The sequence below is a fragment of the Lontra canadensis genome, unplaced genomic scaffold (assembly GCF_010015895.1).
Source record: "Lontra canadensis isolate GAN:19392208 unplaced genomic scaffold, GSC_riverotter_1.0 scaffold37, whole genome shotgun sequence".
Classification (NCBI taxonomy): Eukaryota; Metazoa; Chordata; class Mammalia; order Carnivora; family Mustelidae; genus Lontra; species Lontra canadensis.
In genome coordinates this window covers 15,399,149-15,426,937 of record NW_022631031.1, presented here as the reverse complement: position 1 = coordinate 15,426,937, position 27,789 = coordinate 15,399,149, and the positions used below count along the sequence as shown (strand labels likewise).

At 35.5% G+C, this 27,789-nt stretch overlaps 1 protein-coding gene across 7 annotated transcripts in view; it reads right to left on the bottom strand.

Annotated features, from left to right (window-relative positions):
- Positions 1-27,789, bottom strand: part of STAU2 (staufen double-stranded RNA binding protein 2) — a 318,840-nt gene that overhangs the window by 71,980 nt on the left and 219,071 nt on the right. The window contains exon 13 of one of the 7 annotated variants that reach the window (XM_032869186.1): positions 19,424-19,444. The exons of the other annotated variants lie outside the window; for them this stretch is intronic. Coding sequence (XP_032725077.1) covers positions 19,439-19,444 — 6 coding nt within the window. The 3' untranslated portion in view covers positions 19,424-19,438. Of the gene's footprint in view, positions 1-19,423; positions 19,445-27,789 lie in introns of those variants that run through there. 7 annotated transcript variants of the gene reach the window in all.

Below are 27,789 nucleotides of genomic sequence, written 5' to 3'. Positions count from 1 at the left end.
TTTATCATAAACAAAAACCATTTTGAATGGTTCACATATTTAATCCAGGCAAAACAGCTTTAGTTTTGTGGCACAGTCTGTTCACAGTAAGTGTTCGGAAATATTTGTGTGAATGAATGAAAATTTTACCGTAATTACTTTTTGTCCCTTGAAAGCACAACAGGGTAATGTAAGTGTACTCTTCCATAGAGTATAAACTTTTAAATTATTCTTATTTGTAAATAAAATTTCAAATTCCAAATAAAATGATGGGACTAAAATCAGAAAACTATATATATATATATATATATATATATATATTACTTGCTAATATATATATATATATTACTTGCTAATTGTCAGAGGACCCACCCACTGAGGCTGAGTTTTATAGACTCAGTTTTACAGAAAAGTTTTCTTGGGAGCATTAACATGTAGTCCCATTAAGCATATAATATATATATTTTATATATATATATATATATAATATATATATATCATAGTGCTCTTGATATCATTAGTTGTGAATATTCAAAGTTAAAAAGTATTTACATTTCCTATTCAGAAGACCAAATTTATCAGGAAATAGGTTTTGATTACAAAGAATGCAGCATTTACGTCTCTGCTAGCCCAAAGAAATAAAGCTCAGTAAAGGAAATAAAGCTATAATAAATTGCTCCAAAGCAAAGGTAAAATGATCACCCAATTAAGCTATGACTTTAAAAATCACCTTGAGGTTAAATTGGAAAGAAATATGAGGAAAAGGGCAATTAAAGATCAGTCTTTTAAATTTGAGGTCTTCTCATTGACAATGAAAGATTCAGTTACTTAAACTGTTTTTTGCTATTTCATTTATGAGTTGCTTTTAACAGTATTTCATCCCTCAACAGATGAAATAAGGAATGCTTTTTAGAAAAAAAAAAAAAAAAGCTATACCAGGCTATCAAAATCTTTGCTAAGAAAAATAAACTAATCAAGATTGATCTCCTGGGTTTCTCAGAAGTTCACCAATTCCAAATGTTCACATAAATTTCAAAAGGGAAGAAAACAAAAAACTTCTCTATAATAAAATGCCTAAAAGTTTGTTTAGGGGAGCACTGGGTTGATAATAGTCATATTTTGTGAAGTGCTTTTAAGTATAATTAAAATAACTATGCATCTATTTTCTCTTCTGGAATTGAAGCTTCTGTTCTTCATTACTAAGAAGCACGGATCAATTTTGTCTACTAATTCTTAAGGAATTTTCTAGAATAGTTTGTTCAAGAAAAGGTTGAACATGCTTTGGCAATACTTTGGCAGGCGGGACTGTTTTTTTCAAATTTGTGTTTTTTTTTTTTTAAACCTAACAGCAGTGTGACTACTAAATATGTCTATAAAGCAAATGCAAGGGAGACTTCCTCTATATTAAAGCATACTGGAAAGTTATTTCTTTTTCAAGAGGTCTTTACTATTAGTTAATAAAAGAGCAAGTGAAAATGATAAAAAAAAATTATCACATGACTGAAAAAAGATTGGTTATTTCCCTTTGCTTTCAAATTCTCTTCCCGCTTCTTTTAAAATCCACTAAAAAGACAGAGTTTGCTATAAATGTCGCTGAAATGGGATGGATAAATGGTTAAGTATGACTGAAGGCGGACTTAATCTAATGTACCATTGTCTGTCAGCTAATCTCTCTTGGTTTAACAATCTGAGTTTAACTACTTCATGATGAATGAGGGGAGCAAATGACCTGAGTGTTTCAGACCATAAAACAGGCTTAGGGAAATAAAAGTTGCAAATTTAATCGCCAGCCTTAGACTGGCCATCAGTGGCGATATAGCTATGGTTTTAACAGAGACGAAGAGTTTTAAAGGACTTGTCTAAGTGTACTATTAGGTAATGAAACGCCGATCACTTACATTTAAGTTACCATTTACCCTAAAGCAGCCTACTATACGCAAGATTTGCCGTTACATGAGCTCTGAACTGAAAGGTGGCGAGCTAACTGTCAGAGGACCCACTGAGGCTAAGAGTTTTATAGACTCAGTTTTACAGAAAGTTTCTTGGAAGCATTAATATGTAGTCCCATTAAGCAAAAAAAGACTCCGGTTGTTAACAGCAGGAGGTCTATTGTTCAAGAAGAAGTACATTTCTTGAGATTCATTATGAGGTGTGGGGAGGGATCCTTTTTGCCATTCTGCATATAAAATCTTCTCAAAAAGACATCTGCTGTTTAAAAAAATTCCACCTACTTTTACTACTACAACCTTTGTTAATTTTCTCCAGTTCTCTGCTCTGACTTAAAAGTCATTTCCTTAAGAAAACAGATGACAGACAGGTTGAGTGACTGATTACATTGTGCCATCACTTTGTTTTTCTCAGAGGCCTCGGTTTAAGAGGATGGATGTTGGTGTAAATGACAGAAAGGGGAGCTTCGCATACGATTTCACTTCTGTTCAAAGACAAGCTAATGTAACCTCACTACGGTGCAATCAACTTGACAAATGGACACCGTGCAACCCTCTGCCTCCCACTGAAACCCGAGAGGCTGGTTTACCCAATATTCTCCCTGTGGATGGAGAAAGACTTCATGCTGCTAGGCTGTATAATGGGTTCATCTGATAATTCTTTGCATGTAATGAAATTTGATAATATGGAGGTGAAATGCATCTCAAAGAATGAAGCAAGTTAATGAACTTATAAAACTACACTTAGGTCCTTTAAGACCTGAAAAAATAGAAAAAGGGACCCAGCTCAAATGATGTTGGGAAAATGTAGCAGTTCTCATGGTTAACTCTGCAATCAATTAAAGATACATGGCTTTTACTTACAATGAATAAAAGATCCTAACTCTAAGGAGTACAGCTCTCATTAAACAATTCAATGTAATCTGTAGGCTTTGGCGTGCCTTATCTTTACCATCAGATTTTGCCAGACTCAGGTCTTTACCTCAAGAATTTTATGTTACCTTATTCTGTTGAATTATTTCCCTGGGAGCTTAATATCTTTCCTTTTAAAGTGGCAAAAATCTTAAAGAATTTATAAATACTGTCACACAAAATTGATAAAGAGTTCATCTGGAGATTTAAACATATCTTAAACGGGCTATGGACACAAAAATCACAAAAATCAGGGCTTCATAAGGAATATAAACTTCAGCTTTAAAGTCATAATGTGAATCTTTGCTTTTTCCAAGTACAAATGTTTAGATAAATTATTTAAGAAAGAAATACATGGTATCGTATATGTTGCAGGCAAGGCTGATTTCAAATCCTCTGTAGTAAAACTGTCTGCTGGTATTAATGCTTGCAAATAAATGACCATGAATGTAAACTGCAATCAGAAGCAGTTTTAACACATGTAAATGTTGAATGAGGTAGAATTTTAGTCTTATGTTTACTTTGCTGTTGTCACAAATAAAAAAAGCACTTATGAAAACATTTCATGCTGAAGTGAATGGATTTCAACAGCTGCTGATTTGGTGACATGGAGAACCCCAGTGGAGACATCCTGCTGAATTAACGTTTTGGAAATGTTAAAAAGAAACTTCAAACAGACCTCGTTTAGCAGGCGGTCAAAGATTTTGCTCGGTGGGGATCATGTGAAGGCTAGCGGAGCAGTCACTCAGCCGTGAATCAGACTTGTCAATAGTTGCCTATTTTCTCAACAGGTGACTCAAAAAGGCACACAGTCTATTTCCCCTAACACTTCTATGTTTACTCTACAGAACAAAATTATCCTAGACTTCTCCGGCATTATTTAGGAAGGCACAGCACACACGGGTGGGGAAATTGTGATTGAAGGGGTTTGAACATATTTTTAAAAAGTTATGCTTTCCTTCTTTTCTAACCAATAAAAAATGAGCTAAGCTGTGTTTAACATCTAATGATTTTCAAGCAAACTTTCATCCTAAATTACAAATCTGGAACAGATTCAATCAGAATTATGAAACAGGACGAAATCCTGGTGATAACCCCAACTCAAACTCCCATTTTACAGCTGAGGAAACTGAGGCTCACAAAGACCTAGTAGAGATTTAAGTAATTTGCCAAAGATCACATATTTATTGATTAATGTGTTAGACAAGAATGTCTATCTTCTGACTCTGGGGTTCAATATGATTATACTTGTCCTTAAGAAATAAATCAGAACTAGGCTTCATTTAGCAATGAAAAAATACCAAAGGAAAAACACCATTAAACCGGGCAAGTTTTCATGGTTCAGTGTTTTTCTGATTTGGCATGTTTTAATTTTTTTTTTTCCTTTAAACTTGCCACAGAGATACAGAGTTAACGGAAAATTCCTTCCCCACATTACCAAGAAGTGGGGGTGGAAGAGGGCGGGGGGCGGGGAGAGTGAAAAGAGGTCCAATACCAAGCTTTGTTTTCAACTCTCAACATTTAAGAGTTTAGTACAAATACAGAGTACAAAAATAATACAGCATCTCACTGTTACTGATTCAGATTGGCATTGTAAAGTGTGCAATACAAGCTACTATTATGTCAGAAAATTACCAGGTATCCATTAAATGAGCCCAGACTACTTTCTATTGTTCCATTTTTTTAGTTGTTTTTGAAAGCTGAAGTACAGAGTTCAGTGAGAGTTCTCAGAGGTGACTCCACAATCATAGCCGTGCTCGTTAGCTTAGTCAACTTCACCTACTGCTCTCTTCAACACAGTCATTACCAGCCAATGCTAAAATGGAATCTGAATACTTAGTAAGACACCTCATGCTGGCAAGACACTTCCCGGAAAAGTACCCTGTTGAAAATACTTTCTACACAATTCAGAGATAAAAAATAGTAAGAAACTTGAGTAAAAGACAGTCCCATAAACACATACACACAACCAAATACACAAACCTCTCAGGGCCTGAGCTCACTAATTCCTGTTATTGAAATTTACCTTTTAGAAGTTTAACTCTTCATGTCACCAAGAAATGCAAAGGAAATCTAATGCAAAGGCTGAAGGGAGTGTAAAAGACAGACTGGGTTTTTACATCAAAATGGAAAATGCCCTCACTTGACTCATGACTCAGAATGCCCACATACAGAAATTAAGCCCAAGGAGATAATTCAACAAGTGGAGAAAGATATACGTGCAAAGATCTTCATGGCAGTATTTCTTTATGGTAGTACAAAGTTGGAAATTAAATTGAACTAAAACTGAATGAAGTTGGCAAGAAAATAAAGATATATATATATATATATCTTAATATATATATTAAGACCATAAAAATGGTCACTTACTTAATATAAAGCTACAGTTACATCAGCATAAGGACTAACAAATAGATTAACAGAACAAAATAGAGAGCCGAGAAGTAGACCCACACTTACTTGGTCATTTGATTTTCAACAAAACACCCAAATTATCCAACTGTGTTGGGATTCCTAACTGACACTATGTGTGAAAATAAACAACTAAACACCTCAACTCCTTGTACACACCCCACACAAAATTAACTTTAGATCTATTGTAGATCTAAATATAAAAGATAAGACTATAAAATCTTTTGATGAAGACAAAGAAGAATATCTTTGCGCATTGGGAATACACAAAAGTTTCTTGAAAGACAGATAAGTTATCATAAAATAAAAAACCATTAACTTGACTTTCTCAAAATTTAAAACTTCTCATAAAAATACATTGAGGAGATGAAAAAGATAGCCGCCGACTAAGAAAAACTATTTTCAAAGTATGTATAACAAAGGATTGGTATCTAGGATATATAAAGAACTCTTATAACTTGATAATGAAAAAAACAACCTACTTAAAAATGGGCAAAAATTTGAATAGACTCTTCACTAAGTAAGATATATGAATGACCAATAAACACATAAGAAAAAGTACTCAACATCATTTGTCATCAAGGAACAACAATTTGAAGCCATAATGAGATACCACTACACCCCCACCAGAATGGCTAAAATTAAAAGGACAGCACCAAATGTTGCCAAGGATGTGCAGCAACTGGAGCTCTCCTACATCATTGGTAGGACTGTTGAATATGTCTTACAAAAAAACATACACCTAGTCTATGACCCAGCAATTCCACTTTTAGGGATCAATCCAAGAGAAATGAAAACATGCCCACAAAAGATTGTACAAGAATGTTCACAGCAGCTGTATTCATCGTAGACAAAAACTGAAAACAATTCAGGTGTTTATCAAAAGGAGAATGAATAAACAAATTGTGGCATATCCATACAATAAAATACAAAATTCAGCAATAAAAAGAAACAGACTACAGATAAACACAACAATGCTGAGTAAAAGAAGCATTACACAATGGCGTATACTATATGAGTTCATTTATATAAAGTTCTGGGACAGGCAAAAATAATATACCAGGGAAAAATATCAGAACAATGGTTGCCTTTGAGGGTGGCGAGTGCTGGGATTTACTGAAGAAGGACATCAGGGAAATTTCTGTGGTGATGGGAATGTTTTCTGTCTTGATGGGGGTTTGAGTCATACAGACATATGGTCAGAACTTGTCAACTGATACACTTAAGATTTGTGCATTTTATTGTATAATTTTACCTCAAAAGGGAAAAGAGGAACCATAAACAAAAATTAAGTTAATGACATGAATGTTAAATTACTGGGGTCACGGGGTGCGGGGGGCACCTGGGTGGCTCAGTTGGTTTAGTGACCAACTCTTGGTTCCCACACAGGTCATGATCCTGGGGTCCTGGGATCGAAGCCTAGGTCAGGCTCCATGTGCTCAGCACAGTCTGCTTGAGATTCTCTCCTTGTCCTTCTGCCCTTAACCTCCCACCTACTCTCTAAATAAATAAATAAATAAAATATCTTTAAAAATTACTGAAATAGGGATGGATGTTTGCTTCCTTCTTTGAAATGCATCCCCCCCAAAAAGACAGATGAATGGAGATGCCGAAATATAGAGATATGTGATGAAGCAAGTATAGTAGTCAGAATGCAGGTGATTTGCAAGGAGCATGTATAATTTTTCAATGTAACATTTTCCTGAACTGACATGTTACCTCTATTAACAGATACTTCTTTCATCTTTGTATACAATGAAGTTTAACTTTTCCTAAGAAAAAAAAGGATTGAAGGATTTTCACATCCATCTACGGCAAATGTCAAAAGAATGTAGAAAATACAACTCGTTCGGTTTGGTCAGTCATTTGAATATCAAAGTCTGTTACCCTTTGGAACAAGATGAAAATGCAGTGACAGTTCTGCCACCCTTTTTAAAAAAATCTCTGACACGGCTCAGAGCAAAGAATCTTTTAAAAATGATCTAGAATAACAATAAACTGTAAGCCACTTATACTTTAATTAGAAATATAAAGATTACTGAGAAATAATATTATCTTAAATTTGAATGGAAACCTTTGTCAACAAAAAACCCTTTGAATTTTGTAGATGGCTGATTTATATGCACGCAGAAGGCAAAGCAACATTTTTTTCCAATTGTGTTGCACCAAAAAAAATGAAGATAAACCACAAGATACTGTAGGACCCTCCAGAATCATGTATAATAAGAACACTTTATTATAATCTGAATACCTTTACCATATAATCAGATTAAAAACCTAAGCTGTGCTCCTATTTCTAAACCAATGTACTTTATTGATGAAAAGAAGAGATTGCACTCTTATTTTTTGGTTATGATTTTTTATTGGCAATTGAAACAATAAATCTACTTTGTATCACATTCTGGGATGATTTGGTATGACCCAAAATACCATGCAAGGAAGCTGATCTGATAGAAGTGTTTTGGTCTCTTTAGATATTTTAAGTGCCAAATATATTGCTATATATAAAATTCGATGATATACAGGGGAGTGTGCTTATGGTATTCAGTGATTTACAGATACTAAATTAACTATGCTACTTAATATAAAACCACATAATGGACCCCAGAAGGATTTCTTCATTTGGCTGCATAGAACAATGTGCTTTTTCCTCTCCATTAGATAAATACTTAGCATCACAGGTCAATAAAGCAAAAGTCTGTCATTTAACTGGAACTGAGAATTTTTTAATGGTTAGTGGATATAAGAGACGGTCAAAGTGCAAAGTTTAAGTCTTATTTACATTTTTCTTCTGATGAGTTATTTAAAAAAACACATTATCAGTTACTTTACCAACTGATTTCTTTCCTTATCTAATGTCTTCTTCATTTTCTTATTTAATGTCATATTATAGTTTCTCAGCTGTCAAATAAAATGTCAATAAAAATTCATACTTTTTTCATTATTTAATTTAGCCACATTTAAAGACTGGGTCTTTTAAATAAATCATAAACTATCAGGGGGATTAATTACCCAAACTCAACATATATGTGTATAGTTAACATAAATTCCTTGGTTTTTCTAATGAAAAATGTGACTGTAAAATAATGATTAAAATATCTCAGAAATTATGTATATAAATGAGTATTGTCTTATGAACATTCATCTGGGAAAGCAACAATTAATATAGCTGTGGAATTCCATGTTGGAACTGTCTTTCACAAGCCTGTGTGAATGTGTCTTCTCTTTCTCTCTCTCTCTCCCTCTCTTTCTCTCTATCTCTCTCTCACACACACACACACACACACACACACAAAGTTGCCTTCTTTTATGACCACAATCTCAGACACAATATTCCTTAGCTGACATCTCCAAATGACTTGTAGTTACTCCTAAGAATCAAAGCCACCACAAAAAGTGATAAAATTGCTACCGAAAGAATGTTTGGAAAATTCTGAAGACATTTCTGAAAGTAGAGACTCAAACATATCACTAAAATAAACATACATTGCCTCCCAAGATGCTAACATGGCCACTTTGGAGGAACCAATCCTTAGATGCATACACTCTGGAATGTGTGTGTGTCTGTGATTAACTGCCACATTTGAAGGAAGTATGCCAGAATGGAAAGAACTTTGTCGGCATCAAAAGCCTGGGTTTGAGTTTCAGCTCTGCCATTTATAAGCTGTGCAAGTTTGGTAAGTCTTTTCACTTTTTTGGGTTTCAATTTCTTCATCTTTAAAAGAAGAGTTGATCTATTTCCAACAGAAATATAATGGGGGCCACATATATAACTTTTATAGCCCATTTAAAAGTAAAGAGAAACAGATGAAATTAATTTTAATTATGTGTTTTTATTTAACCCAATATATGCCAGTTATTACCATTTCAATCTTTAATCATAAAAATCATTAATGAGATCTTACACTTTGGGGGCAGTAATTAAGTCTTTGAAATCCATGTGTATTTTGTACCTACAGCATATATCCAGTTTGGCCCAGCCACCTCTCAAATGCTCAAGAGCTTTGTGTGGCTAATGGTTAACATACTGGACAGCACAGATCCAGACAGCTGCTAACAGTTCTTTCAGTTTTAAAAACTCTATTATTACTCTGTTGTCAAAATTAATATATTAATAGAATCCATACAAAATTCAGCCAAGGATATGAAAATTATAGGTTAAATACTTCCATAGGAGCTTGACTTTCATCAGCAAAGATTCATTAATTTCCTATCTTATCTAGCATTTATAAGCTGTGGATGATTTTTCCTAACATCGAATAATCATTAAGAAGTAAAGAACTGGCAACTATCTTCTGAATTCAATCCCAGAGAGTAGATTAACTAATCTATTAAACTGGTTTATGTCTGTTAAATAATTGCCAAGTACCCATTTCATATTATATGATGCAGATTTGGCCTACATCTAAAGCTTAGGTCTTTAATCCTAAGAACCTAAGACTATTTTCAAATGAATAAACATTCAAAGTTAATCCTACAGTGACAAAGCCTATTTAATTTCTGCTTTGTTTCCTTTAGCCTAAACAAAATGAAAAGTCTAAATGCTATGAAATAGTTTTTATATTAGTGTACCACACCACAAGCACATCAGTGTTCAATAATAGATATCATTATCAATTCTTGGCAGCTTATTATTGGGAACAACCATGCTCATTAAAACAGGTGATGATAGATTCTAATGGAGAAAAATGGACAAACTGTTAGCTGTGTTGTATACCTTAAAATTTAAAGACTGGAGTAGAACCTACTTGCATCACAGGATAATACCTCAATTATCAATTACACTTGCAACAGACCCCTACAAGTTACTTATCTCCAGGTACAATTGTACATCATCTCAAATAGCTTTTGAGTTTGTTATACTAGACTTTACAAAAATTATATGAAGGTAGAGCTACCCTATGACCTGGCAATTGCATTACTGGGTATTTACCCCAAAGATACAGATGTAGTGAAAAAAAGGGCCATATGCACCCCAATGTTGATAGCAGCAATGTCTACAATAGCCAAAATGTGGAAAGAGCTGAGATGCTCTTCAACAGATGAATGGATAAGGAAGATGTGGTCCATATATACAACGGAGTATTATGCCTCCATGAGAAAGGATGAATACCCAACATTTGCATTAACATGGATGCAAATGGAGGAGACTATGCTAAGTGAACTAAGTCAAACAGAAAAGTCAATTATCACATGGTTTCACTTATTTGTGGAACATAAAGAATAGCATTATTCTTCTAATGTTTAGGAAAAGGGTAAAATGAAGGGAGAGAAATCAGAGGGGGAGACAAACCATGAGAGACCGTGGACTCTGAGAAACAAACTGAGGGTTTTAGAGGGGAGGAGGGTGGAAGGATGGGTTGGCCCGGTGATGAGGTATTGAGGAGGGTATATGCTGCATGGAGCACTGGGTGTTACAGGTAAGCAATGAATCTTGGAACACTACATCAAAAACTAGTGATGTACTGTATGGTGACTAACATAATAAAAATAGTAATAATAAAAAATTATATGAAGGTACTCTGACATTACTATAATCTTTAGAACCTTCCTTTTCCTCTTAAATTTATAAGAGTAACAGCACACCCAAGTGTTTTTGTATCATTGTAAGCCACTGTACAACAGAAAACTTATTTTAAAAAGGAGTTAATAAAACACCTCAAATGCTTTGTCAAAATATAAGAGGTGTTTCTGAAAACTTCTGAAATGTATTTCAACATGATATACAGTGAAAGCTGATATTAATTCATACGTATAGGGGGCAACAAAACAACATATTTGATCCCTTAATAACTAGCATAAAATATGTTGTTTGTAAATTTGTCTATAAGATAAAATCATGTTATTTGAGGTCAACTTTCTACATGATTTGTATTATTTAAGGAGCATTCAGCAGAGCCAGCACAGTACACAATACTGTCTCATTTCTGAAGAAAAAGGTAAATATTTATCACAGAAACCAGTGAAAAGTCATAAAGGTAAATTCAGGGAAACTCTTAATGTTATGTGGCCCATTCCTCCTGTACTGCCAGGCACTTTGGAGTTGTTCAATATTTGTTGCATGAATGACCATAGAAGATATACACTGTACAATATATATGTGTGTAAACACTGTGGTCTGCATTCATTCTATAAATAAATAAACAAACACACACACACAACACATACACTGCATAGGTACATGTTTTCTTTTCTTTTCTTTTTTTTAAGATTTTATTTATTTATTTGTCAGAGAGAGAGAGAAAGAGAGAGAAGGCACACTCAGGTGAAGCTGCAGGCAGAGGGAGAAGCAGGTTCCCAGCTGAACAAGGAGCCCGATGCAGGACTCGATCCCAGGACTCCAGGATCATGACCTGAGCGGAAGGCAGACGCTCAACTGATTGAGCCACCCAGGCATACACATGTTTTTTGTTTGTTTGTTTGTTTGTTTAACTAGAGGAATCTGTTAGTAAGAAATTTAAATTTGATTTTGAAGTCTGAATCTTAGTTCTCCATTTGGGTGACACTGAGACTCAAATCTTGGGGTCCCTGGTTGGCTCTGTCAGTGGAGTATGTGGCTCTTAATCTTGGGGTTATGGCTTCAAGCCCTACATTGGGTATAGAGATTAGTTAAAAATAAAATCTTAGGGGCACCTGGGTGGCTCAGTGGGTTAAAGCCTCTGCCTTTGGCTCAGGTCATGATCCCAGGGTCCTGGAATCGAGCCCCGCATTGGGCTCTCTGCTCAGCAGGGAGCCTGCTTCCTCCTCTCTCTCTGCCTGTTTCTCTGCCTACTTGTGATCTCCGTCTGTCAAATAAATAAGTAAAATCTTAAAAAAAAATAAAATCTTAAAAATAAAATAAATAAATAAAATAAAATCTTTAAAGAAATTCAAATCTTTTTCCTGCTTTCATTCATTATGCACTGCATTCACTCACCAAGTTATTTATGTAACCAGCACTATGAAAGGTATGGGACTGATATAAAAAGAATAAATGTATCATGAAAACAAACAGACCAATAATTACAAAAATAAAGGAATTGCTATTTGGGGAGGTTAAGAAATACTACATATATAGGACTATATAAGGCCCTGTATATCATAATATAAATATATAGGTCCGGAAATCAGTCGCATTTCTCTACACCAACAATAAGACAGAAGTCAAGGTAACCCAGCCTGTTGAGTACAAGAACCAGGTGTCAAATCTCAACCTATATGTCTTCCAACTACTAACTTCCATGACGTTACAGTGGGATTTTCCTTCACTGCCTGATATTTTTAGGATATAAAAATTAAAAGAAATAAATAAACTGATCTGAGCCATGTAATAATGAGTTCTACTATCAATAGAGCAGTATTATATTGTTAATGCCACAGAATTTTAGAACTAAAAAAAAAAAGATACTTCCCAAATTAACTTGCTGAATTATTTCTTGCTATTATCCCAGGAAACATAAGCCTAGAGCTGGCTAGGGGGTGTGATGGTTAATTTTATGTGTCAACTTGGTTAGACTGTGGTGCCAAGCTGCTTGGTCAAAAACCAGCTCAGATGTTGCTATAAAGGTATTCTGTAAATTTAATTAATATTTATACATCAACTGACTTTAAGTTAAGGAAAATATCCTCGATAATATTGGTGGATCTTACCCAATCAGCTGAAGATCTCAGGAACAAAATTATGTTTTCCAGAGAAGGAATTCTGCCTCAAACCATAACACAGAAATCCTGCTTGAATTTCCATACTACTGGTTGCCCTATAGATTTCAGACTAAAGATGACCAAAACTCTGATTATGTTTCCAGCTTGCTGACCTGCACTACAGATTATGGACATCTCAGCCCTCACAACTGTGAGCCAATTATTTAAAATTATTTAAAAATTCTCTCTATATACAAATATATCCTATCATTTATCCTATTGGTTTTGTTTCTCTAGAGAACCTTCACTGACACAGGGAGTCATAGGAAATGGAAATTGGGAAGGCATCAAAATGTGAACAATAATGTAATTCCTGGATGTGGATAGAACACAAAAGGAAGCAAGGTAGCAAGGATAAAACTTAGGTACAAGAGCATGTAAGGGCCCCGCAGAAGACAAGAAGTCAAAAGGAAAAGATTAAATCAAGCCAAAAGAGGGTTTCACAAAGGAGGGAAGCAATATTGCAGAAAGGCCAACTAGGATGAGGGATGAGTTTAGGTCCTGGTATTTGGCAGTTAGTAGGACACTGGTAACCATGGCCAGTGCAACTGTAGTGGTGATTGGGATAAAATTTATACTGTATTCCTTTGCATTATCTACCAATAAATAAGAAGTAAGTGGAAAAAGCTTGGCAATTGAGAAAAGGAAGAAAATAAAATAATAGCTCAAAAAAGAAGTTACAATGGAGAGGAAAGACTTTAGAATGAGAGGGATATTTCTAAGTTGGGGGAGAGAAGACAATGGAGAAGAAGATAAAGGCAGATGGCAACTGTTGGGAAACCAAGTCCCAGAAGAAGTAGAATATCCCAGAAGATGGACTCTAGACCACAGAGGTAGGGGTAACTCTAATCAGAAGTGTAAGACTTCTCAGTGTAAGGCAAGCAGTGTTTAGGTAAGGGACAAGTGGTTTTATGGATTGCTCTGAAGCTGGGGCTCCATGTCTTATTTTATTTATCCTTTATTTTCTCAGGGAATTTAGAGGTGACATTATGGCTAAGAGTCATTACTAAATAATATATATGTGTCTGGTTCTATAAGGGATTAAAAAAAGCATGAGACCCATTCTCTGCCAGTCTACCTGCCCAGCTAATATGGCTTACTATATTTTTAGTCACTAAACAAACAAAAAGTTTTAACCATTGCTAGTACTGGGTTATGGAGTATATTGTGGAAAACTTTTAGCCAAATATACTAATCTCTGCCAGTTATCAGTAAAAAATATTATTGGTCCTCTGCCTTTTATCATTTGTATAACTCTTTTTTTAATATTTTTATTTTTTTAAGATTTTATTTATTTATTTGACATATAGAGATCGCAGGTAGGCAGAGAGGCAGGCAGAGAGAGAAGAGGAAGCAGGCTCCCCGCTGAGCAGAGAGCCCGATGCGGGGCTCGATCCCAGGACCCTGAGATCATGACCTGAGCCGAAGGCAGAGGCTTTAACCCACTGAGCCACCCAGGCGCCCCACATTTGTATAACTTTTTTAATAGAAGCTTGAAAACAAGATTTCTAATACATACTTTAGTTATAATTCCAATTATAAAAATAAGTACACAATCTTAGTGGTCACAAGAAGAGACCACTATTATAAGAAGATGATAAAATAGCACAGTATATTTTAATCTTATTATGTTCAAATGTTTAGAAGACTTTAGCTTGAGACTAGTGATGTGATCAACACTTCTTTTATTATTTTCTTAGCTGCGAATATAAAGTGATTACACAAGTAGTCTGTAACATTTTTTCCTTAAAATATAAAGAAATCTGCATAATTTTCTCACTTTTTACTAAACTAGGAGATGGGTAGTTGGAAGCTAAAATCTTTAGGGTCTCCAGTGATGCATTAACTAAACCAAAAGGACAACTTTACTCATTTCAAAATGTTTTATTATAACAGCAATCTTCGAAGGCAAACACAAAAGATTCTACTATGCTTAGATTTTAAAACATAAATAACCAATTTAATGCATCACTAATGATGCACAATAGATGTCTTCTTGTAGTACCAATTCAAATAAGAGACTGATGTAATCTGCCAGATACTTCAAAGTAACTAATTTGGTAATAAGAAAACACTCCTTTTGTGCAAACTTTCCTACTAAAAAAAAACTGCGGAAACCTTCCCAGTTGGATATTTACTAAATAAAACTGTTGAACTCTCATTAAAATGTTATTTAATAAAAACAGAACTAAGTAGTTTAGGTCTTAAAAATTTATCTTGAATAACATTACACTTTTAAATGGAAATACAACCTATACACAGAAAATAGATATTAATGGCACAGTATGACCTATTTTTAGTATTGTGTATTTATATTCAATGTATTTATATTCAATGTCTTAAAACTTTTAAATATCAATTACATATGTTGCTATTATGTTGTATACTCCATATACACACACTCCAGATGCCTTATCTATGAAAGAAGTAAACTAGTACATTTTACTTCTCTATAAATCTTCCCCAGCAAGTATAAGTAAAACATTTCCCTGAGTCTAAACTTCTAAAGGTAAAGGCTTAGGTCAGTTTCCTGAACAAATCCTATTATAATGTCTAACATATTTTTCCAGGGGGAGAACCTTAGACTCCTTTCTGCCTTTGTTTTCCTTTACCTATCATGGAATCCACAATTCCAGCCTAAATGGGAAAAAATACATATATCTATATCCCAACAAGTATTTCTAAAAGCATGTTAAAGAAGATTATTGTTCTCTGACCAAGGCCATTTTCAATTTGTCTTTTGGCTCACAAATGTTAAGCAAAATATAAATGTAAATAAGACGTTCTCAGTTATCTGTTTTTCCTTCTCCTGGAGCCACTAATCCTGGGAGAGTACCAATTATTCCACAAAGGAACAAGAAAGAAGGGGTTTCCATTCCCATAGCCACTGTAGGGTGGGATGGGGCAGCGTCCACAAGTGGCACACGAGGGAGTATTCTTAGGGTTCTTTCCAAGGGTATTCAAAAGACCTGATTACCTAATTTGTGAAAAATATTTTCTTAAAATTGGAAATTTTTTTACGGCTAATCATTCACTGGCAGAATACCCATGACGTTACAGTGGGATTTTCCTTCACTGCCTGATATTTTTAGGATATAAAAATTAAAAGAAATAAACAAACTGATCTGAGCTATGTAATAATGAGTTCTACTATCAATAGAGCAGTATTATATCATTAATGCCACAGAATTTTAGAACTAAAAAAAAAAGATACTTCCCAAATTAACTTGCTGAATTATTTCTTGCTTAATGTAATTGCTGTATGTGCCTTATACTGGCACATTAGTCATAACTACTTTGTGTACGTACAAATTTTCATGGCTTCTCACAATTGGATGGAATCCAGATTCTTTGTCTTGCCTTCCAAGACACCTCACAGCCTGATCTCTCTCTCTCCTTCTAGTCCTCATTCCCACTGCTATCTAAGGACCAGTGCTGGACTTCAGCAGACAGTTCTGTCCACTGAATAAGGCTCTTCCCTCCCTCTTCGGTGCCTGAGCTCTTGCTGGCCTGTGTGTCAGACCAAATGCTTTTTACTAAATGCTTTTTTCTCTATTGCCTAGAGGGAAATCCGGCTCATCCTTCACCTTTTACAGAGAAGGCCACCTCCTGCATAAAATTTTCTTAGCCAAAAACCTCCCTGCCTTGGCCTCAAAAGTCCTTAAACATTTCGCTTCTGTTTCTCATAGGCCAGTGATCTTTCATTTGCATTATAGATTTTCTTCTAAGCACGAGATCACTTTCTAGGGGGAGCATTCATTTTCTACACACATCTTCACATCCATTTGCTCATATATTGTCACACTGCCTTGTATGCAGCAGACGTTCAATAAAGGTTTATTGGATGAATTAAGTTTTATGGAATCATAATCTTTTATTCTGGATTTATTCTTATTCGAGCAGTCACCGTGGAAACCAGTGGCAAAAACTGTTACGGCCTGGAATTTCGTCTCAAAAGCAAACAATAGAAAAGATTAATCTCTCAATTATAAATTCAATTGGAGGTGAGACTAGAGATCAGCGTCATTCATAAGATGAGACTGTAGAAGCCAGGGACTGTGCAATAGGCCCTGAATGATTGGTTTCCTTATAACTGTGAAAAAGATACACTGCATAGGAAAAAGTGTCCATGGGAGACATCATTTGGCATAAAACAAAAATGAATGTCTGGTACGCTGAAGTGCTTTATAATGAAGTTTTGCTTAATATATTCTTTAGTACCCTATTTAAGTGGTCAAATTTTAAAACCTCCAAATCAATGAGGCTTAAAGTCATAGCGAGGCTCATTTCCTGAGATGATACATGATTCTCTGCTCAAGAGTTCTATCATCGACATAAACTGAGAAGACTGTAATGGAAGAATTAATAAAATAGGGTTTCCTTTCAGGGAACTGACCTAAACGGTGAATCACAATTTGAAAGTTACTCATCTAGAACAACAACAAAACACACAAGCATCTTGCCTCTGGTTTCAAAAGCAACAGTACTTCTTTTCTTCCTTTCTTCCTTTCTTTTCTTTCTTTCTTTCTTTCTTTTTTTGGCACATGGAAATACTGAATAAATATTGGTTGAACAGATGAATAAATGACTGGCCGCTCTTCCAGTAGACTATTAAGAAAGAACACTTGGACAAGGGATGCACTGTGAATATCTGAGCGTGTACTTGAGGGGAAGAAACTAAAAGTGTGCCCCTTGGCAGGGATTTTGAGCACTGTCCCCCCTAACTTTATACTGTTTCTGCTCCGAAAGGACAAGAGCTGCAGGGGAACTCCATAACTATCTGATGGCTCTGGCCTGGGCTTACAGACCTTAGGGAGGGAGTCTGTCTCTTTTAGAATTAAAGCAGTAGTCTGCTACTTCTCCAAAGATATCTGGAGGCAAAAGGACAAAATAAAACCCATACAAAAAGAAGGAAAAAATACTCCTAAGAGAAGGAAAAACAGTACTAATGTTAATACTAAAAAATAAAAGTGAACTAATATTTAGTGACCTGAATAAAGAAAAATCTTTAAATAGCATACTTTGAACAGGCTATTTTGTCTCAGGCTATTTTGAAGTGTATTCCAATGCACAAGAAATTAATGAGACCTCCAGAAGCCTTTTATATTCATGCTAGCCCAGAGCGGAAAGCAATGGGCAGTGATTGGTACGAGTTTAAAGAGCACTTCTGATAACTTTCTATCAGCTCCTACCAGATATAGCAGCTTACTTAAAACAGAGTTGATAAAATTTAGTTCAGGGTTCCTCAACAGTATTTCCCAAGAAATTCTGAGACAAAATTGTGAGTGACCACAGTAATTTTCTCTTTGGTATTGTATACAAATATTTTCGTATTTTATATTGTGCCCCCAAACATGAGTGTTTGCTATCAAAAATCAACACAAGGTCTATCTTCACCTCTATCTTCCTATATTTCATGGGCAAGTTTAGGTATTACACAGACTATACATTTCAAATTATAGAGTGTTGGAGTTTTTCAAAATGACAATCTTAAGGTCACTTAGGAAGAAGTGACAAAGGACAGTGGAAAGTCCTGCTGTTTCCTCTCTCTCTAGCAGCTTACTTTTGCCACCTAGTGGGGGAGGCAGTTTCACAGCGAGGTTGGTGTTTTGTCTAAGACCTAAGAGCAGAGGTCAGCCTATTAGAAAATAATTAAACATTTCTTTCATAGCAGGAGAATCAGATTTTTTTTTTAATAACCTTACGTAATTTTTCCAAACTGGCCTGTTCCATATCTATTGGTTTTCTTTTTAAGCAGTTAGTTTTCACTACAATGACTATCCTAGATAACTGAAGGGAAGATAAAACCTTTTTGTATCTATTTATAATTTATAACACCAGGAAAAAAACAAAACTTTTCTTGGTTTCCAGTGGTTCTGCATCCCCTTACCTTGTAGTATTTCCTAAGGTGTATGTTTTGGTTCATTCCTGTATTTTGTGTTATATGGGGTCCAAATCTATACTTTTATCCCTCATTTCTCATTGTGACTCTGACCTCAAATCTTTAGTGATCTACTGAGTATCATCACCTCTGGAACTGACATTTAATATGTCAAAAGCCTAAGTCCTGATCCTCAAAAAGAAATAAAGAATGGGTTTCCTTTTGAGCCAGTGCGGCTGGGCTAATCAGAGCTGGAGTGCACGCTAGGGTTAAAAACAGCAGAGATTTTTTTTTAAGTACATAAAAATTAATGAAACAAGTTAAGCAAAGGAAACAATCAGAAGTCAGGATCAGTTTACTGGGCTGGGCAGGAGAAAGCATGATGACCAAGAGTTAGGGCAGGGCAATAATAATGAACAGGAATTGAGGTCAGGAACATAGGAAATTTGAGGCAGGTCACAAAGCTGAAGCTAAGAAAATTGGAAATAAGAGGCAACCGAGGTTGGAGAAAGTATCATAGCTCAAGTCCCCAGGCTTGAGGTCCATGCAGGGATGAAGAGGGCTGAGGACCAGCAGAGAAGTTCAATTCTTGGGCCTGGAAATGCATGGTGATGCCTGGTTTTCCGCTCTAGCTCTCAAAATAGGAGAAAACAAAACACGTCAAAACCTGGTCCTCACAGAGTTTGCTGGAAAGTTTCTTGAGGTGCTGGACGCACATGAATGACTGCTTACCAAAATTGCCATGATCACAAACGGCCTTATAATCCTCTTGGCCTCTGAGGCTTTGAAGCTTTCAAGTGTATCTCTTTTTAAACACCTTTACTGAGGTATAATTTATATACCATACAGTGAGTCTACTGTGAGTGATTTTAGCAAATTTAGAAAGTTGTACAAACATCACAATCTAGTCAGAACATTTCTGTCACTGCAAAAATTTCCCTGTGCCCATTTGCAGTCATCCCTTGCTCCCATTCCCAGACCAAGGTAACCACTGATCTGCTTTCTGTGTCTATAGATTATTTGCCTTTTCTGAAAATTTCATATAAATGGGATAGTACAATATGTGGCCTCTTGTGACTGGGGTCTTTCATATAGCATGTTTTTGAGGTTCTTGGTTGTACAGTGTATCAGTTCATTCCTTTTTACTGCTAAATAGTATTCCATTGTGAATCTATCACACTGTTTTTATCCATTCACCAGTTAGGGGGCATTCAGATTGTTTCCAGTTTTTGGCTCTTAAGAATAATGCTGTTATGAATATTCACAGACAAGTTTTTGTGTCAACATGTTAATTTTTCTTGGTAGATCTAAAAGTAGAATTGCTGCATCATGTGGTAAATTTGTTTAACTTAATAAATTACCAGATTATTTTCCGAAGTGGCTGTACAGTTTTACATCCGCACCAGCAAGCCATGAAGGTTTCAGTTTCGCCACACATCCTTGTCAACATTTGTTACTGTCTGCCTGTTTTAGTATAACCATCGTAGTGGGTGTGAAGTTGTATCTCATTGTGGTTTTACTTTGCATTTCCCTAAGGCTAATGATGTTGGGCATCTTCTCGGGTGTTTATTAGCCAATCGCACACTTTCTTTGATGAACTGTCTACTCATACCATTTACCCATTTTAATCGAGTGCCTTCTTTTTATTGTGTTCATAAGAGCTCTTCATATATTTGTAGGCACAAGTAATTTAACAGATACATGATTCGTAAATGATTTCCTCTAGCTGGTGGCTTCTCTGATTCGAGATCGAGTGAGAGAGAGCACAAGCAGTGGGGAGGGACAGAGAGAGAGGGAGAAGCAGGTTCCCCACTGAACAGGAAGCCCGATGCAGGGCTCGGTAGGCGGACCCTGGGATCATGACCTGGGCTGAAGGCAGATAGATGCTCAACCGACTGAGCCACCCAAGCGCCCCTTCTTCCCTTTTTCTGAATGGTGTCTTTTGAAGCATGAAAGTTTTAAGTTTAGATGAAATCCAACTTGCCAATTTCTTCTTTTATGGGTTATGCTTTTGGTGTTGAATCTAAAACTTTGCCTAATCCAAGGTCATGAAAATTTCTATGATTTTTCCAGAAGTTTTACATCTTTAGGTTTTACAGTTAAGTCTTTTATGATTTTAAGTTAATTTTTATATATGAAGTAAGACTCTAAATTTGTGTTTTTTTTCACATGGATATTTAATTTTCCCAGTACCATCTCTTGACAAAACAATCCGTTCCCACTTAATTTCCTCAGCACTTTTGTGGAAAATAGACTGAACTTAAATATAAATGTTCATTTCTGGACTGTTCCATTTGAATCTGTTCCATTGAGCTACATGTTCATCTATGTCACTAACTTGAATAATGTAGTCTTACAGTAAAAAATTTGAAATTGAGTAGTGTAAGTCTTCCAATTTTGTTCTTCCTCTTCAAAGTTGTTTCAAATATTCTAGGCTTTTTGCATTTCCACTAAATTTAGGATCAGCTTGTCAATTTCTAAACCAAACCAACCAAATAAACAAAAAGCCTGCTGGGATTTTGACAGAAATTGCATTGACCATATAGGTCAATCTAGGGGAAAGTGGCAAATTAACAATAATGGGTCTTCTAATCTATGAATGTTGAATGTCTCTCATATATTTAGATCTTTAGTTTCTCTCAGCAATGTTCTGTAGCTTTCAAGGTAAAGATCTTAGTACCTCTTTGGTTAAATTGATTCTTAAATATTTTATTGTCTTCAATGCTATTTTGAGGAAATAATCTTCTTAAATTTATTTTTGGAATATGTGTTTCTAGTATCTTTGTATCTAGTACACAATTGATTTTTTATTATTAATTTGTATTCTATAACTTTGTGAATTTATTTTTAAGTTCTATCAGATATTTGGGTATATGTGTATATGTGCGGATTTCTTAGGATTTTCTAAATACAGGATCATGTCGTCTACAAATAAAGACAGTTTTGTTTCTTCCATTCCAAGCTGCATGCCTTTTCTTCCTTTTTTTTCCCCTTCTTTTTTCTTTTGCCCTTGCTACAATCTTTAGAATAATGTTGAGTAGAAGCATTAAGAGCAGGCATCCTTGCTTTGTTTCCAAACTAGGGGGCAAGGCATTCAATATTTCACCATTAAGATGACATAGCTATAGATTTTTCAGATGTCCTTTATCAAATTAAGAAAACACCTAAGAGTTCTATTCCTAAATTGTTCAGTTTTTAATCAGGAATGGGCAATGGATTTCGTTAAATGCTTTTTCTGTGTCTGAGATTATTGTGTTTTTTCTCCTTTATTAATCTGATGTATACAGTGTGATTTTCAGATGTTAAGTCAACCTAGATAATGGTGTTTAATGTTATTTATGATATATGCTGCTTGATGTTGTCCCACAGTTTCTGAAGTTCTGTTCAGTTTTTTCATTCTTTTTTCTCTGTTTTTCAGACTGGATAATTTCTTTTGATCCATCTTAAGTTCGTGGATTCTTTCTTCTGCCATCTCAAATCTGTTGTTGAAAACTCTAATGAATTTTTCATTTCAGTAATTCTTATTTCTAGAATTTCTACTTGATCTTCTAAATAATTTTTATCTCCTCAATGAGAGTCTCTATTTCTTGAATTATTGTCATTATGTTTTTCTTTAGTTCTTAAATGTGGCTCCTTACATTACTTGGAAGATATTTATTATAGCTGCTTTGAAGTTATTGTCTGCTAAGTCCAATATCTGGGCCCACATTTTTTTTCACTCAGTATTGGTAAACCTTTCCTTTCTCTTCATATCTTGTAACTTCTTGTTGTTGTTGTTAAAAACTGGAATTTAAGATACGATAGTGTAATAACTCTGGATTTTGATGTTCCTCTCTCAGAGTTGTTGTTGCTGTTCTTCTGCTATGAATTTGCCTAGATTAAATCTGTGGAATTGATTTTCCCATGGCACATGGCTCTTTGTGTCTCTCTCTGACTTCCTAGGAGTCACACTTGTGTCTGCATAGCTTAGTCAATTACTGATTAGTAATTGTGCTCAAACACAAGAAGCCAATAAAGCTTTTATGTTGCCAATGGAGCTGTGTTTGGGTTGGGGGGCTCATTCAAAGCCCAAGCAGTTCTCAAGTCTGCCTTGGCATTTACTTTCTGCCAGACCCTTTTGCATCTCCTCTGCATACGTCAGAATTCCATGAGCAGCAAGGTGATGTATATATATCTTGGGCCCTCTCTGGTCTCTCATGCAGATGTATAAAGCCTGTTGATCAGCCAGGAAAATATTCTGGCCTCTCAGGGCTCCTTTCACGGTATCATTTCCCAAATCTCCTTGGTAAATTTCTGGCTAGCCTGTTGGTTTGTTGTTGACCCCAACCAAGACTGTAACCTCAGGTTTACTAAGCTACTAGCTAGCATTTCCTATTTGTTTGCTACCAAGATGTCTACTGTTATTCACAATGCCTGTGGGCATAGGGTTTTTCACATTGCACTTAAAACCAAGTGAGGCCATTCCTCCAATGAAACTGCTGGTTTTCATGGCTTTCCTCATCATTCTAGAACTACTATGTTGACTGAGCCTGAAGGTGGGGCATGGCAGCAGCTCCAGACAGGAACACCACAGAATCCTACTTTTCTTACCTGAAGTCCACTAGTTTTTCCATGAATAAATACTTTTCAATTTGTTGAGTGCTTTTGGTCAATTTCCAGAGTGCTAAAATTGCCCTTTTTGATACTTTTGTCTAGTCTCACTGTTGCTTTTGGAAAACAATTGTCCAGCTCTCATTCTGCCATATTAGTAGTGTGCCTTTAAAGCTATTTTTAATCCCTCTGTTTCCTCTCGTCATACTCAGCTGGTCACCAAGTTCTGCTGATTCTTTTCATGCAGTGTGTCTCTGGGAGAGATGCTGTTTTTCTTGCCATTTTTAGAGACACACCCATCATGATAACCAGTACCCATTCATTCCTGAATTACTATGACAGAAGCTTTCGTCCCCACCACAGTCAATTCTTCATCTGGCCACTACATTGACCTTACAGACACCAGATAGTCATATCCCTTGTTACTGACTGAAGAATGGTTCTTTGCTGCAAAAACATAAAATTCATGCTGCTTAACCTGTCAAAATGTACTCAACTGCTTTGATCTTATGCAACATCATTTATTCCTGGAGCTCCTGCCAAGTTAGTTTTTCTTTCCCCACATATTCCTTTGCCAATTTCCATGTTTCTAATTTTTTCATGTTGTTCCCCTATGTGGACAGCCCTTGCAATTTGTCTATCAATTTTGGGTTCATCAATTCCTAGAAGAAGCTGACTGAGGTGAACTCTTCTACTCTCAATCATTTCTGTATTCCACAGCTTTTCAATATTCATACACATATATAGATTTTGTAAACACTTCTGACAATCATGTCAGCTTGCAATCAGTCCTCAATTGTTTCTATATGTGTTTTTTCTCCAGTATTTTTTCCTTTTACATGGATTTTATTTTTAAAAGCATTTTAGATTTACAGTAAAATTGAACAGAAAGTACAGAGAGATCCCATAGAGCCCATCACCAACTTTTGATTATACTCAATTTGAGGGCTTTACCAGTTTACAAAATTGGAAATACTTCTTACTGTTTACTACAGTGATGAACATGCTTAGTATATGATTGCTGAATTAATAAAATGCTTCTTCTTTTCCTAGGGAAATTTTTAAAAATCTTAAGAAAAATATCACTTTAGGATGTCTCTATGCCTCCCCCCCCAAAGAACTTAACTCTTACATATAACTCTGAAAGAAGAAGTGATATTTAACATTTTTAATAGTTGTGTGGCATGAACAACAATGAAATCAGACAACAAAACACTCCTGAAAACTCCTGTTGTCCCAAGAAATGATCCATTACAATATTCCTAGATCATGAAGCGGTCACAGGTCCTAGACATGAGGCCATGATGGTAGGGGGTGGAATATGGGGCAGTAGTTATTTGTCAAGTAGTATGAAAGTATTTAAACCATTAATGTATGTATGCACAACTATATCAGAGGACACAAACTGAATATCAGTCCCACCAATAAGTCATTGATATTCTCTGGATTTAATAATGACTGTAGAATAAAATATCGATAAAATGGACTTCTGTCAATCATAAGCACTTCTCATTTTAGAGAGCAATATGAGAACAATGAGTCTCTGTAATGCAAGGTGCAGAGAAGGACACACAACAGTTAGAAGCCAATGTCAAGGGTCAGTTAGGCAGTACAAGACCAAACAGAACAAAAGTACTAGTAGGCCAAGACAAACCAAGAGACCAGACAGGAGCTAAATCGCCAGGAGTCAGAGTTCAAGGTTCAGCCAAAAAGACAGTAAGGATCTGCTAGGTAAGGAGACCAGCAAACAGTGGCCTAAAAGCAGAAATGTATCTGTAATATGGAAACTACAGCCAAGCAAATCTGTCCAAGAGCTGATCTCTTCTGTTTTCTTCTACAGCAAGAACCTATGTGAAGGCATGACCTCTCTCTCTGCAAAAGAGGTTAGTGAACCAAGCCGGAAGCCTACTGGCATATTAGTCTTTCAGAGTGAGAAATTTAAGCCTGGGTCCTGGTAGAATGGTGACACTTCTTGCCAAAGGTACCAGGTTTGCTGGTAGCACACCACTGGATTGCCTAGCAAGGATAACAGACATTTTTTATCACTAATTGGCCCTTATTAATTTCAGATATGTTAAATATTTGGGGGCTTAAAACTATCTTCAGGGGCACCTGGGTGGCCCAGTGGGTTAAAGCCTCTGCCTTCGGCTCAAGTCATGATCCCAGGGTCCTGGGATAGAGCCCCATATCAGGCTCTCTGCTCAGCAGGGAGCTGGCTTCCCCCCTCCCTCTCTGTTTGCTGCTCTCCCTGCTTGTGATCTCTGTCTATCAAATAAATAAATAAAATCTTAAAAAAAAAAAAAACTATCTTCAAATTCTTTTACCAGAGGATGCAAAAAGAAGCAAATTAACTAAAGGCTATTTTAAAAATATGTGATCTGAAAAGGCATTAGCTGCCAACTTAGAAACAAAGAGAGCGGGCCAAATAATTATTAGCAATGAAAGAATAAAACTGAATATTCTGAAAAATAACTAGTTTGTCTAAAAAAGAATTTTGGAAATGGGGAGAGGCATGACTTAATTGAAGGTGTGTTACTAAGAGAGAGGAGGTTTCTGTTTTTCAGTTTTAAATAGTATAATAAATCAGACACAACACCATAATTTGAGTTTACAAGGAAGGTAATACTCTTTAGGTAGTAAAAGTGACCTCCAGTGGGCAATAACGCTCTCAAATCTGTGGCCTAGGGACCTATATTCCATTGATCGTCACTTTTAAAAAGTCTATATATGCAACAGTTTTCCACTATAACTTTCACATCCATTTACTCAATTATATACATATGGTATTTATTGTTTAAATAATGTATCTGGTTATGATTCATTAGTATGAACTGTTAACAGAAAGGTTTGTGGGATATTTCCCCAATGATCTTCAAATCGACTTCAGTATATTGATCTACAGATCAGTAGAAATATTAAATTCCTACTTAAATAATGTAAAATTAGAAAACTGAATTAAAAATTAAGGAACTACTGACATGGAGTATGTATGTAGGTCCCAAACTGAACAGAAGTTATTAGGGAGAAAAATCTAGAAAACACTTTGGTTTTGTACTTAAATTTGTTGAGATCATGAACATGAAATTATCTTCAAAGGAGTAATCTCTTTTGAAACACTGAGCTATAGGTAAGTTGGGATATGGGTCAAATAACCACCCTAAAAATCATTTTTAGTGTAGTTGAAGAAAGTCGGGTTTTTTGAAACTTGGAATTTCACGCGTTCCGTTGATTAAAATAGCTGTTATTCATCACTTCAGGAAAAAGTGGGAGAAAGAAAGCAATAAGTTAAGTTCCTGGGTTTTGACTATAGTCCAAAATTATTTTATAGGTCAAGTTAATAAGTCACTTGTGTGCACAATATCACTGGATATATGCAACCTCTTAGAAATGTGGTCATGCTATACTAAGCATAAATGAAATCATGAGTCAGTTATAAAATACATAATATTTAGTCTTCCCACTACCTTCCCCTATAACTCACTGTTGGTTCTAGAAACTGCTTACACATCTGAAATGAAAGAAGTGAAAGATCACTACAGAAACAAGAGAATATTCCCCACTTTAAAAAAAAAAGTCCAGCTATGATTTTTAAATGGGATTTCAAAAGGAGAAAAAAGTAACCTTTGCTACAGACAAACTTTCTTCCAGTGCTCTGATGAATGTTGATGTAGAAAGACTTATTATTCCCTTAGCGAATAAAATTGATCTCCATTGTAGAGTAAATAAATTCAAAATTCACAGTCAAGTCGAACTGTGCTATAATATGGGAAGTATTTCCAGAAAACTAGCTTTCTAAAAGAGAATGAACTCTGAGTGACCATGTATAAAACAACCATTTGATACAAATTCAGAAGGTGAAGGCCTAATGTTTCTTACTCCTACTCCAGGAATTAGACCAACAGATTTTTTTCTGTAAAGGGGCAGATGGTAAGTCTTTCAGGCTTTGCAGGCAATACAGTCTCTTTCATAACCACCTCTCCGATGCTGTGGAGTGAAAGTGGCCACAGATACTACCTGAATGAATGGGCATGACTATGTTCCAGTCAAATTTTATTTATAGGCACTAAAATTTGAATTCCATATAATTCTCACATGTTATGAAATATTACTCTTCTTTTGATCTTTTTTCCATCATTTCAAAATCTGAAAACCGTTCTTAATTCAGATGGTAGGCTCGACTTGGCCTGCAGGCCAGAGTTTGCTGACTCCTATTCTAGTCCATCAATGAGTAATTAACTATTGGAAGAAGTTGTTCCTAGTGACTTCCTTCTGAAATGTTTTCTTTGAAGATATAACTGAATTTATAACTATGTATTGTGATACATGTTAACTAAACTTACTGTGGCACTCATTTCCCGTAACATGTTGTATACTTAAAACTAATACAAT